Source organism: Montipora capricornis, chromosome 14 (genome assembly GCF_036669925.1).
Source record: "Montipora capricornis isolate CH-2021 chromosome 14, ASM3666992v2, whole genome shotgun sequence".
Lineage (NCBI taxonomy): Eukaryota > Metazoa > Cnidaria > Anthozoa > Scleractinia > Acroporidae > Montipora > Montipora capricornis.
In genome coordinates this window covers 9,632,054-9,646,168 of record NC_090896.1, presented here as the reverse complement: position 1 = coordinate 9,646,168, position 14,115 = coordinate 9,632,054, and the positions used below count along the sequence as shown (strand labels likewise).

General features: G+C 38.6%; 1 protein-coding gene across 2 annotated transcripts in view; it reads left to right on the top strand.

Annotated features, from left to right (window-relative positions):
- The window catches only part of LOC138032959 (uncharacterized), a 35,667-nt gene that overhangs the window by 11,515 nt on the left and 10,037 nt on the right, over positions 1-14,115 (top strand). For both annotated transcript variants that reach the window (XM_068880678.1, XM_068880677.1), the window contains exons 2-9: positions 2,250-3,874; positions 4,983-5,028; positions 5,421-5,661; positions 7,201-7,550; positions 7,827-8,059; positions 9,165-9,460; positions 11,625-11,984; positions 12,750-12,894. In XM_068880678.1, the coding sequence (XP_068736779.1) occupies positions 2,250-3,874; positions 4,983-5,028; positions 5,421-5,661; positions 7,201-7,550; positions 7,827-8,059; positions 9,165-9,460; positions 11,625-11,984; positions 12,750-12,894 (3,296 nt within the window). The remainder of the gene's footprint in view (positions 1-2,249; positions 3,875-4,982; positions 5,029-5,420; positions 5,662-7,200; positions 7,551-7,826; positions 8,060-9,164; positions 9,461-11,624; positions 11,985-12,749; positions 12,895-14,115) is intronic.

The window sequence follows — 14,115 nt, the reverse complement described above, 5'->3', positions numbered from 1 at the left end:
AATTTATACCCAAAATGTTTTTCTCGTATGCAAATTTCCAACATTCACGATAGCATAATTGTTATGAAATCTATTGACACATGCTTTTTCAGGAATGTTTTTGAAGCCGTTCAAAAAACTCGCAGCACGTGTTTTATCGGGTCTAAAACCACCCAGCTGCGCCTCGTGGTTTTAAACCCAATAAAACACTCCTGCTCGTTTTTTAAACATTACTTCACACCAAACCTTTAACCACGTTTTAAAACGATGTATACTGTTTTTTGTCAACTAAACATTTACAGTACCGTGCAAAAGTAAGTTGACAGTCTCTTTCGAGTCTCAATTCTCTACTCGATCCTCGATCCTTGCGAGAATCAACGATTGAGGAAAGACAATCTAGAATCGAGTCGAAGGAATCAAGAATTTAATGAGCTGGTCGCTTTTGACTAATTCCTCGATAGACTAATAGCACAAATGCAACTGGGAATACGAAAAAAAGAAAAGCCTGACAAAGTTTCTCGGAGAACAGGGTTGTCATTAGAAAATGTAATAGGTGGCCTTCTAGGGGGGTCCGGGGGCATGTTGCCCCGGAAAATTTTGAAATTTGAAACGCTCTGAGACGTGTTTTCCAGCATTCTGGGGCATATTTGAGTAACATTTTTTAGCCAGACATTGATGTTAGAATCAGTTTAATAATGATGTAATAATATGACTCAATTCCATTTCCCCGTTTTTGCTTTGAAAAAAAAAAAAAAACCAGTGACTCAAGCTCCACATTTAAAAAAAAAAAGAGCTGTCTCATTCATCAGAGTATTTTCTCTTATCTCTGATCGACTTATAAACATCTGGCCCCAGTTGTTCAAGCGATAAATCACTATCCAGCAGATAAACACTAGCAAAAGCAACTGAGTTATCCAGTGGATTTGTTAATTATTCCATGAGAGTGTGTTGGATGTGAGATGGTAAATAGCCAACAAGGGCTATAACCAGTCTCATATCCAACAAGGGCGAATGGAATAATAATCGTTTTATTAAATTCCTTTAACTCCAAAAGTAGGGTATTTGAACAGAAAACTAATATCATTAAATTTTTGCTTTTTATTATTATTATTATTTTTTATTCAGAGAGAGTACATGAATACAGTTTTGCTTTCAGTTTTGCTGGTAACCCTCAAACCTGCACTGCTGCAGCATTTTTTCCACATTTTAGCCTCAAAAGCGGCCACCAAGAAGTCGCAGCTTGTTAAGCTAAGACTTGCTTCCAAAACTTAATAAGTAATTTCTTGGTGGAACGTCGTCGCTATAATTAATTTGTCCTCAGCAAAACAGAAATGGGCAGACATGCTGTGAGATTCAGTATGTTGTCCACAAAAGCAATAAGGTGTTGCACACTTGACAGGGGGGTGGTCCATGATCCTAGAAAAAGTGTGTTTTTGAAAGGTAATCACAGAGTTAAATCGTTTCATCTTGTTAAAAAGAAGACAATGAATTCAAAATACATGTGCCTTACTCCATGCACATGATTCCAAAATGGCCAGCATTTTGCTGTTATTTGGTTTTTATGCAAAAAGCGTTTTAGTTACCCTTTCAACGTTAAATACCCATTTGAATTTTGATTTTAAGACCGAGGCAAAACAGATATCTCCTGAAACACATGTAGTTAGCTGCAAGCCTATTTTGATAATCGTCATTAAGTGTCCCCTTGTTCTTCTCCGCAATGTTAACGTCACTCGTGTCGAGGAATACAGACAGTTAACGTCTGAAAATGACTCCTCAACTCTGCTCATCAACGAAAGATTAACAACTGTATTTACCGTATCTGAAATCAGTATCACTTATGTTATTGTGAGAAACCAGTAGCAGCAAAATGCTTAAATTTAACAGGACACCTCAGTTAGATATCAAAATTGGTTGTGCTTCTAATTCTGCACCAATCTGGACATAAGTGAGCATAAGTGAGGCAATGTGGTGGTGATTTACAGGACCCAACTTGATAACAGTTCTCGTAACTGAAGTGGTCATCCTGTCAAAATATGTTGTTGTTGTTATTATTTTGGAATAAGGTTTCAGCGATTGTCACCACCGACTATAATTTTATATTGAAAGAAATGCTGGGTTCATGTATCATCCTAGGTCAATTGACACCTTTTTCTACTGGGCAACTATCATTCCTTTATCAGTGTTTTCAATCAGCACTTTATTGGTCAAAGCTGATTTCCTTGGATCTTTCATGTGATGTTTTTACTAAACTCTTTGCTTTTTCACGGCAGGCTCACTCTTCCATGCTCATTTAAAGTGTTGGGAATCCTTGTATGTCTTGCAGCAAGATGGGCCTTATGAGGCTTTTAAAGTGTTGGAACAAGCAGCTTATTCGCTTAAGAAAGTCCAAGATCAAACAGCAGAGAATTTCACGCTGACCCAAGGCTTGTACTTGTATTTCAAAGGTGAAATCTATTATAAGAAAGCTAATTTCAAGAAAGCACTGGAATGCTTTCAGTCATCTTTAGACTATACGGAAAAGCTGCTGCAAGTGAATGACATCCTTCCCAGGTGTTATAATGCAATGGGTAACTGCTATAATGGCCTCAAAGATTTCACCAAGGCCCTTGCGTTTTACACCAAGGCTCTAGAGATGGATGGTGCTGAGTATCATAACTTGCCGGTTTACAAAAATCAAATTGGCACTATTTATGAGGGTCTAGGCAATTATGAGATGGCCGCTGAATGCTACAAAGAGGCAATCAGGCTTTTAGAAGTGCTTGAAATTTCAGATTATGAGGAGGAAGCCAATTTCTGCAGGAATCTTGCGAATGCTTATCTCTTTCAAGGAAAATTCGAGGAAGCAATGAAACCAGCTGACAAGGCCCTTGAAATAAGAAGGAAATGTCTTGGAGATCATCCGGATACAGTGCAAAGCATTTTTCAGCAAGGCATTATTCAGGCAAACCTACAAGAGACTGAACAAGCGTTAAATTTGTTCCGGAATGCTTGGGAAATGGAGAAATCACTCAAACCGGGGAACCATAGCAAGGTTTGGAAAATGCTTATTGACGCTATCATTGACTTGATAGGGGATGATAGTCAGAAGACGGAATTTAAGAAAGAAGCTTTGGCGTTTTGTCAGCATTTATGGAAAGAAGAGAGGGAGAGCTCTTGGCTTGGCTTTACTGAACACAAGCGAGTCATCATTGACACTGTTGCAGAGTTTTTGAGAGATATTGAAGGAGAGGAAGATGTAAAGCACAATTGTGAAAAAGAGGAATTGTGGTTTTATGATGGATTCCAGGGTGAAACGGAAAAAGATTTTTATACAAGATTCGATGCGGCAATGGACAATCAAGAGCTCAACAAAATGTTAAAAAATAGAGTGGAGCTCTTGGACAAGATACTTGAGCTCTGCAATCGACTTGACATGCATGCGGATCGTTTAAAGCACACAAGATCCAAGTTAAATTTGTACAGTAAAGTTCTTTTCAAGGCAAACTTTGTCGGTGACAAAGGCTATGAGAAAGAAACCCTCAGAAGTAAAGTCGAACAACTGTATGAAGACTTAGATGAAAGAGAGAGTATCACCAAATTCCGAAAAGATCTTCTGAGTTCCTGGCGATTGAAGTGGGAACAGAGGGAGGGCATTGAAGAGACAACAGAGATGATGAGCTCATTGGCCAGACAAAGATTAATAAGAAGTATCCTTCAACTGTGCTTAGACCTTAAAGAAAAGAAGCTTCACAGAAGGTACGGAGAGGAAGCCTTATTATTTTATGAAGAACTGTGGACGATAAAGTTCGAAGAAATGGACAAACGGAAGATAAAGAAGTTTCTTCGTGACATCAAAGCTTTGGCTTCATCAGTGGGAGATAATGAAAGAAAAGATCTCTATCAAGATATCTTGCAGGTTAGTTAGTTTTCTCTTGGTAAGAAGAGAATGAATTTGAAGGCTTATGAGGCAATCTCGACCCTAGAGATCTTTTCTTGACTGAGGGACAGAAGAGCTCTGGGGAACCCTGAAACAAACTGTCTTCTCATTGGTTTTCGTGAAGAACAATCAAAAGCGTACTTTCTAATTGGTGCATTCATGTTAGCACGAGGAGTGAGCAGGCGCCGTGAGGTTCAAATAATCAATTCTTGGCTACAAGAACCCTACGGCACATGTTCTCCTACAGACAATGTAGAGTTTCCCAGAGCTTTGGGTCAATCCAAGGCTCTGGTGACGAGAATGGCTACTGAGGGTATTTGGCATATGTTTTTGGCATGAGTTTTAGTCCAGATATCTACATGTAGTACTGGGTTAGAGAGTGATAAACCATGGCTAAGCATACGACAACCAATTTCTCTTAACCGAAAACCTTGATTTCAACAAGGCAGCCCTGTGGGAAAAAAACTACTTAGCGATGAAGCCGTGAGGAAACTGGAGAGCCAACTTACTCATACCTCTGTTGGGTGTGCATATTTCCAGTAAGAATGGTGCACAAGGGCAGTTCCTCTCAAAAAAAAAAAAAATTGATGTTTTCTTAACATTGCTGCTAGACTGATTTCACTTTGGCTCTTTTTAAATTCTAGTGTGAGTGCGAAATTTGTGTAATTATTTTTGCTTTGTGAATAATCAGTTATTCACAAAGAGGTGAGTTTTTACCGAGGCTGATTTAACTTGAGGAGGGCTTGATCATTATTTTGGATACATGTACCCTAAAAACTGCATTCAAAGGTTGTTTTTTTGCACATTTTGTTTTATTAAACAATACTACTTAAACAAAACAATAAGGAAAAAATTGACCAGCATGCGTTGCTGTTGGGCATCACGTATTGCGCATGCACCTGGCACATTAATGTGATAAATGATCTTTGTTGGCAGCTAGCCCATTTATCAAGAGATTGCACTGATTCCCAGGATTCACTGTAGGCTTTTAGCTGTGTACTCAGATTCATATTAGAGATTATTATACAGTTGTCAATAATTTGTTGCCTACATTTCACATTCACATGTATATTCTTGATCTTAACAGAAATTTATTAACACTGGGATAAAACCAGCCGCTTTGGGACCCAAAGGTACTTGTGCATTTTAGTATTCTTTTTCTTATTGTCTTTGTGTGTCACGTAAAAGACGATCAGGAAGAGAGGTGAATGATAGGTTTACTTTACTTGCTAAACTGCATGTATACTTGTTGACACATACAGTTTAACACATCCCCGTACTACATGTATTTGTAATAGAGGCCAAACACTTACCAGATATGTAAGCTTGAAAGAAATTTGCAGTTTGCTCTTTTTGCCTCTTAAATTAGTCTGAAATTAGTCTGTTTTCATGCTAACTGATTCATATTTACAGAGGAAAAGCAGTGAGATCTCAACTCAGTGCAAAATGGCTAATTAATCGTTCCTCATTGGTTATTCATCTTTCATAATTTTGTAACATTCCCTTCGTTTGTTATAACCCCAAGTACCCTTACTCAAAGAAACCACCGTGACACAATGGAGTGTCAGTGGAGAGGAAGAAAAAGAAGAAAGCAAAACCGTGTTGGTAGAAGAGGACGAAGAGGTAGAAGTAACTTCTGAAGACTCTGAGGACGACCAAGAGGTCAATTTAACTTCTGAGGAGGAAATTGACATTTCATCTGAGGATGAAAATGAATACCCGAGTTCCTTTTGTGACACGAATGAGGGTAGCACTGTTTTATGCAGGTAAAGATGATCTTTGAAGTTTGGAATCACTGTTTATGCCAACAAAAATAAAGGCAATCTCAATCCTACACCGTTTAGTCTTAAAGGTGTCCCTCAAGCTACAATTATTCAAAATATTCTCACAGTTTGGTTCAAATGTCGTCTCGTCAATCAAAATTTCGTGTAGACATCGCTACATTGTAATTATGAGAAATGAAGTCAACAGCTATTCAAACTGTAACATTAGTAAGCCAAACTTTGGCCAAGTTCAACTAATCTCAAAATTCATCAAACACTCTAGTCTTTGTACTGAAAGAAATTAACCCTGGTGAATGAAGCACAGAGATTTATTTATTGATGATGAGCCACTGAGCCATAGGAGTCTTGTGTAGCTCAGGGGTAGAGCATCCAAACTATTAAGTAATCGGACAGTCCTAAGCTCTAGTTCTGCCAAGGAGCACTCGGATTTTTTCAAGTATCCCCAAGTCATGGTCGATAAGTACCGTAAACACCGGCGTATAAGCCGCACCTTTCTGCTCAAAATTTTCGGATCGAATCAGGGATGCGGCTTATTTTCAAGACCATCTAGACACCATGCCCTAAATTTGCATAAATTAACAAGTTTAGCAAAAATTCTGAAGTCTGTATAGACCTGTGAAGCAAATTAATAAGAACTTCATAAAACAATACCACATTACGCATTGATCATTGCTTTTGCAAGTTTGTTTGAGCTTACACAATGATTAAACCTTCTTCGTTAAAAGATCTTTTAACCGGTTTAACATTGCCTTTCTTGAGCAGGTGAACTTCACTCGACAGGGAACGGAATCTCCATTCTACCACAAAGTTGTTTACCAAGTCAACGATGGCCGCTCACTTCGACAGAAATCGATCCACCATGAGCGAGAATGCCTGGTTACTAAGCTAAAACGAACCGAAATGTTCGTCAGGTGTTTTTGCGTGTAAATTCTAATGGGAAATGGAAAATACTGTATTAAAGATGCCAGAGAAAGATCGAATTTATGTCCTAGTCGGATTTTCATACTATTAGAGAGTCAAAATTATAGTTACATGAAAGAGTCTGAGTATTCTCTGTTTTAAATGTTAGTGAGTTAATACGCGGGTTGACACGTGCAAGAAACTTGAAGAAACAGTGCATTTACATGTAAGACATCTTTGTCAAGACTCCACTTTTGATTTATTTTAATTTCTTTCAAATTTTTTTTTCCAAAATCTAAGTTGCTAAACTCGGAGTGCGGCTTATCTGCGAGTGCGGCTTATACGCCGGTATTTACAGTAATTAAAATCTCTTCACTCTAGTCTTTTTCTGAAAGAATGCAAAACATTGTATAGTTAATATATGGAGGTGGTTATGAGAATTAGCGAGTTTCTCTGTTACATGGTTTTTTTCCCATCAGATTTGGCCATCATCCATGGCATTCTTACAATTAATTTTTAAGCAGATGGTTAATTTTAAGCCTGACTAATGAGTTAGGTTTGCTTTGTATTTTGGTTGGTACGTAGGCATAGTGGGCCAACTTTTTTGTTTGACATTTTCAGAGAAAAGGTTGTCAAAGGAGGGGCACGGTGGGACCTCAAGCAAGTTGCCGTACACGTAATATTCCCTCCAGGCGCAGTGTCTGAAGACAGAACATTGACCCTTCTTCGATGGAATCCTGGTGCCCGTAGCCCGCCTCTCCATCACCATGAGGCCATTGTCAGCGATGTCATCGAGCTATCAGTAGTGGACAGTCCGGGGATTCTACATTTCAATGAAGCTGTCACAATAGTCATTCCACACCGTGCTTCAAGTCTTAAGGGTTATGAAGTGGTGATTAAAACTTTGATCAACAGTGAAACCAATGATTGGGACGATATTGTTGAAACAGAGGACTTGCGGACATCGGATGGTGAGAGTTTATTTTTATTTTTTTGTGTGTGATTTTAGTAAAGTAGGTTTTGTTTCATTATCAAAGTTGCAGCAGACGGCTGGCGACGACAACAGCTTAAAATGAACAATTTCTCTAGAACTTCTACATGTACTTACAAAAGGTAGATTGTTTGTAAAACAAAGTTAATAATAACAATGATGATGATGATGATGATGATGATGATAAACAGCTCAGTGGAAGATGTTTGCATTCTCTATGGTGACCACAAGTCAATAACTCGAAGCCCTTTTTCAGACATTAAGGAAGACCATGAAGACCCTGGTGATGTTCCAGACTTCCTCTTTCCTGTTGCTGTCAGTAAAATAACACAGTGTTCAACGTTCGTTGTGGTGTGTCGTCTAAGATTGCATCAACATACTATCACAAGTCAGGAAAGTGAACTGGTGTGGCCAGAATTTCCACTTGCAAGAATATCTTTTCCGCAAAATGCCATTCGACAGGATGAATCATTTGAAGTTGTCGTTGAGGTTAGCCTGTCACACCTGTCTATTACATTCCCATGTTTAATCGAAATTTGATATTCTAACCAAATCAAACGTTAAGCATAGGGCTCCATTCTTGAAGAGTCAATTAGGAGGACACCATTTCTTTGAAAGGAGCACAAACATGCCCATTGTGACATCATTTGAAAAGTTCAAGCCTTCTGGATTCTTGTAGTATGAAAATAAAGCAGTTCACCCAAAAGATCCTCCAGGCATTAGTCAGGTTAATACATACCTCAAGTACTAACCTACTGTACTTCGAGGTCCCTACTGTAAGTTACGGAACAAGTTTTCTCCATTGATTTTATAGCCTAAGTGCGAAGCATGCGGGCCATAAATCAATTGCAGAAAAAAAAAAACCCAAGGATCTCTAACTTTCAGTATGGGCTAAGAAAAAACAAGGTTAGTAAGACAATAATTATTATATCTCTGAGGTTATAAGGTGTGTGTCAAAGGAAACTAATTGAAGTAAAGCAGAAAATTTGACTGCCACAGACAATTGGCATGTTTCAAAATCTGAAAAATTAATTTTTCTTATTAGCTTTTTGAAATAGTTGCTAGCAAGATTCAAGCAGTGTTACAAGTTTATTTCACATAAACAACATTAAACATTTTCCAGTAATGTTGCATCAAAATTTGAAATTTAGCAGTTGAACAGCTGTCCGCACAGTAGAATGCAAGCTGCTAAAGCAACATGCATAGTGTGTATGCTATCAGAGAGATGGAATTAAAAATTATTTACTTCATTGGAGTAATTAGAGGGCACATTAATAGTAGCACTTAAAAGAAAATTGCTCAAACCAGATAATTTAAATCCAAACATACCTACTAAGTTTTATATTTTTAAACATATTTTAGGTCTTGGGTTTAAAGATTATTTCAGTCAAGACAACTGTATTTCAACAAAAAATACTTGTAATTGCAAGGCACGTGAGCAGGCCATATGTGGCTTTCCTTAGCTTTCATTTTTATCTTGCTGAGGCAAAATCAATGTTGATAAGGTAGATTCTCAATTCAATGAAAAACTGTTGTGTTAACATTATTATTATCTCTGTACTCTGTTTTTTTTTTCTACATGTATTTTGTTTAGCTGCAAGAGGTTTCCCAAAAACTGTTAAAGCAGAAGCAAGTTTTGCCAGGACTGATACTGAGATTAAAGAGGCCAAGAGCGGTTGATTTTCTGAAGCCTGTAACCATCCAGCTTCCATTGTCATTGAAAGAACGTTACAAGAGAAGAGACATCGATATGTCAGTAGTACGTGTTCGAGTCCTCTTCAAAGAATCAAGCCCTGAGGAACAAGAGTGGATTGAAATAACAGACAAACTTGGGACACCACCAAGATATGACGGAAATATCATTACATTTGAAGTCAAGCACTTGTCAGCGTAAGTTTCAAAGTTAGAGCTTTCTCTTAAAATTATTCTTTTTGCTGTTGTACATGTATATGCTCCTGGATTTAATTTTTTCTCTGCTTTTCAAGTACAACAACAATTTCTTCATATCGATTTTCCTTTCGTGTCTCCAGTATTCTTTTAAAAATCAGAATGGGCTCTTTGCATGATACTGCCACATGGTACAAAATGCGCCTTGCTGGATGGCAAAAGAATGCAACAGCCTCTCAAAACAAAGCGATTTCAACCAGCCAAACGTGACTTTTCTTTGTTTTGGATGTCCCAGTGCGTAGCTTGCCATCCAGCAGGGCAGATTTTATACGATGTGACTGTTTCATGCAATTTTGGGGGAACTGGGGGGGGGGGGGGGGGTGGGTGTTGAGGTGTACAAAACCAAGCGAGCAAGGAGACTGGGGATAGCAGAACTGTGATGTCAATACCAGAACGAAATTCTTCCAGGGTCTGAATTCAAAAGACAAAACGAAATTTCTATCCCTAGAATTCCCTGCCTTCCTGTATTGCTGTCACTGGCTTACTATTTCCAGTCTCTTTTCTAGGGCGGGTTTTTTACCCCACCGGAAGTAAAAATTCCGATTTTTTAAAGGCTAAAAGGCTTAGATTAAAAATCTTAATGGAATTTTTGACGGTTTTTTCTCTTAAAAACAATGATTTTCGATTGAGTAATAAAGAAAAATCTGTCGTAGGCTTCAAGGTGACTCTCATCAAACAGCTATGTGTACTAAGTGCAACAACAAGAAAAGATAAATCCTTGATAAAGTGTATTGAATGTTGTGATGTGCTTGGTAACTGTAGCTACCGGAGAGCCACATAAAATCACCCTGTATTTTGTAAATACTGAATAATAATATATTGCAAAAACAAACTCTGTAATTCCCCCCTTTTCAAAAATAAATCATACAATTATCTGGAGGGGAATGAGAGCTACCTTGACCGTCTGAAACTTTAAAGTGGCTCAGAATGAGAATTTTTTAACTTTTTAGAGAGTTTGATCCAAGTCACTTTCCAGATGGGATTTTAGATGGCTTTCCCCATAGCTATTTTGACATATTATGTCACAACAATGAGTGCATAGTGTTAAGCAATAATTGCAAATTTATAAATTCCCAATTAAAAGTAGCATTGCATGAACGCACTGTAGAGGCAATTCCAAGACTGTCTCTTGAAACGGGTTCCGCATGCATGTATTTGACAATCGTATTCCTGAAACTTTCACCTCTCATCTCTATAAAAATTACAATTTGAATTGTTTCCGGGATTTTCCGAGGTTAAAATATCCTTTAAAACCGACGTTTCGACCAGTTTTACTGATCTTCTCTAGGTTGTTTTAAAAGTGTTACCAATATGGCGGATCGCGCGGAAAATGCAGTCTGAGGCCTGTCAAATACTTGACAGGCCTCAGACTGCATTTCCCGCGCATTTTGATATCATTTACACGTTGTGTAATGATCACGATACGTCATGTGCGGTCACCAAGCTGGACGACTGAAAACGATCCGCCATATTGGTAACATTTTTAAACAACCTGAAGAAGACCAGTAAAACTGGTCGAAACGTCGGTTTTAAAGGATATTTTACCCTCGGAAAATCCCGGAAACAATTCAAATTTGTATTTGACAAGACTTCTTTAAATTTTCCAACCACGTGCGCAATTAGACATGACTTGAAGAACGTAAGTTAAAAAATTATGATTCATAACTCACCGTTTTGGGATTCCTGCCTAGTCGCTTCATCTGTGGCGATCCAAGGCTGCAAGCTTGAGACAACCCATTTTGAAGGGTCCTCTTGTGTGCTCATTGATGAACCAGTTCTGCTCAAGCTCCTTGGAGCTGTGATGATGACAGACTTTCACTGGACACATGTTTACACTTGGCCTGCGTGGCAGGCGTTCGAAGGGGAAAGGAAGGGAGAACCGGCGGGAAAATGAGGAGGTCGCGCGAGGAAGAAGGGCGCGACCTCCTCATTTTCCCGCCGGTTCTCCCTTCCTTTCCCCTTCGAACGCCTGCCACGCAGGCTAATTTACAGTGGGCATATAGAAGGACTCTTGTTGCATTTTCAGATCACCCCTCATGGAGTTATAGGCAAAAGGGTCCATTTTTTTACCAGATCTATGCCTTACAACAACTCCCTCTTGTTGCAGTTTGAAGATTTTGGTTGATTGTTGTCAGAGCAAACTTGCATTGGATGGAGGCTCTGGTGCAGTTATTGATCAAGCTGTGGAGTCAGCAATCAATAAGTCAGATTCTGAGCCAAAAGCAGCATCTTTTCTAGTGTTTGTACCCAGAGACGCTGCTATCAACCAGATAACGGAGTTAAGGCTGTACTGCGTGCCAACCTGTAAAAAGCGCGAGGTAGATGGTGATGTGCCTAAAACGAATGTTAAGATAGGAGATGGAAGCTCTGATAAACTCATGTATTGCAACGACAAAGCTTACATGTTCCTATCCGGAGATGTAGTCACCGCTGTAACACCTGATCGCTTGCATAGATTTCATCTCAGGTGAGACAATTTACTTGACTTCAAGGTTTGTAAATAAACTTAAAGTAAAGACTGTGAAAGTGCCCCTTTCATAATATTATAAGGATCAGTAACTGAGGAAATGCGTGTCGTCAGCGAAGTGAAGAGGAGTTTCAAATGCTTGGTATTGGGTTTGGCAGGTTAGATAAGTAATCCTAGTCAGGCCATTCTTGGTGTGACCATTTCTCTTTTTATTGCATTTTCGTTTTGTTTACGGCCTTTCTGTTCTTTTTCTCTTATGTAAGTTTGTTTGTGAAATATTGCATCTACGTTAGCTGTAACCCTTACCTGGGATATGTAAATGAAAAATCAGTTTCCACACCGTTCGTTTTTTCCAAAATCCAAAGAGTGATTTATTGTTGAGAAATGGTAAACATGCAGCATGCTACCGTCGACTTATGGATGCACGTGGAAAGTTGCGACTCTCTTTTCTTGAGAAAAAGAAGGAGATTCCCATTTAAATTAGTAGATCACTTTTTGAAAAGAGCGCCCATTTTGGCTGGTCTTTCATTTACCGGATCCGAAATAATTAATGTCCATTATGAAACAAGATCAAAGCAAACATAACAATACCTAATAATTAGCAAGGGCTAATCGGAATATAACAATGCATGGTTGTTTTGCCCAGTCTTAGTCCAGTGTATGAAAGTCTACCCCGCATTTTGTAAACAATGAAGGACAAACCAATTGTCATCAGCTAGTAGGGAGTTTAAGAACCATTAAGACTGGGGCGTCATTTCTTTTTAGTTTCCAAGACCCCTTTTTTCAGAAGAGTCTGCTAGTTCGCATTGAGAGGAAAGGAGTTTTGGAGGCTTCATTCCACAGTAGCCTAGAAGAAGATGAAGATAACATGTTGTGTAAACTGGAGATGATACTACCTCCTAAAAGTGATGTAAGTGGTGTCAAAATTCTCTTTCAAGTGAATGAAAGAAGGAAACCCTTTACCCTGTTCTCAATACAGTAAAGTACAATATTTATTCACATTTCCCCCTGTACATAGGAGGTATTCTTAAACTAGTTTGAAGTAGACTTGAAGGAGGCGACGTGGATCAGGTGTTTGGCAACTGGCGCATGGTTCGGGTTCTAGTCCGAGGGTTGTCCAATACAGTTTCATAAACCTCTAACCATGACCTCAACCAGAACCCTAACCGAAGACCAATACATCAAGTTCTTAGGATGAAGGGAACACCTTGAGACACATTGTGAACTTCATGCAAAGTACCATGAATCTGATTATGCAGCTTTATAGATTGTTTTCACCTGATGTCACAGTGGCCATGTTGGTGTACAGAACAATAGAGAAAAAGTCATTTGGGAATTTAGCTCTATTGTAATACAAAACATGGGCCATAATTTGATATTGTTTTGTGCACCAACATGGCCGTCTCATCATGTCATTGAAAACCATCTATTGGACATGTATGTCAAAGCCTGCTGTTACCACTGACTGGATTCGCCGTGGATGTCCCAGAATTTTACTCCACACTGTTTTGTAAATAGCCAACTCGATGCGTCTTTCCAGTTGGGTTTTCCGACAGCGTTAACTATATTTGAATGTTATTTTCCGTTGAAAAGAAAGGTTCATCATTGGATAACAAGTTGACAAAATGTATTTCAGTTTAAGTTACTAAACAGAAAATGCATCTATGTAGTATCTAGGATAACTGCAAGGTTGTCAAGTTAGATCCTCATTTACAATGAACTGCGATAGCCCATCAACGCCAGCAGACGAGCATGAAAAAAAAAAAGGAAACAAAGGGAAAGAATAATTTTTAACGTCAGATACATGACCGTCTCTTAAAACAAAGAAACATTTTTTTTCTGAGTATCAAAGGGCCAATACCGATGTAAATATTGTATCTGATTCATATCATATGTGAAATGAATGAGTAGTGTACGGAATAGCGGTTCTACAGCGGGCGGATCCATATCGCCAGTACACAACCGAAACCCCTAACTGTAAAGCCCATTCATAACGAACTAACCCTAACCCTTAATTAACCCTTAACTCTTACCCCAATCCTTAAAACAAACCGGAAAAAAAATTTTCCGTTCATCCAATTTTCGTGTCTTTTCTCGGTGGATGTCATTGTTGTAGAGTGGTCAAAAACTC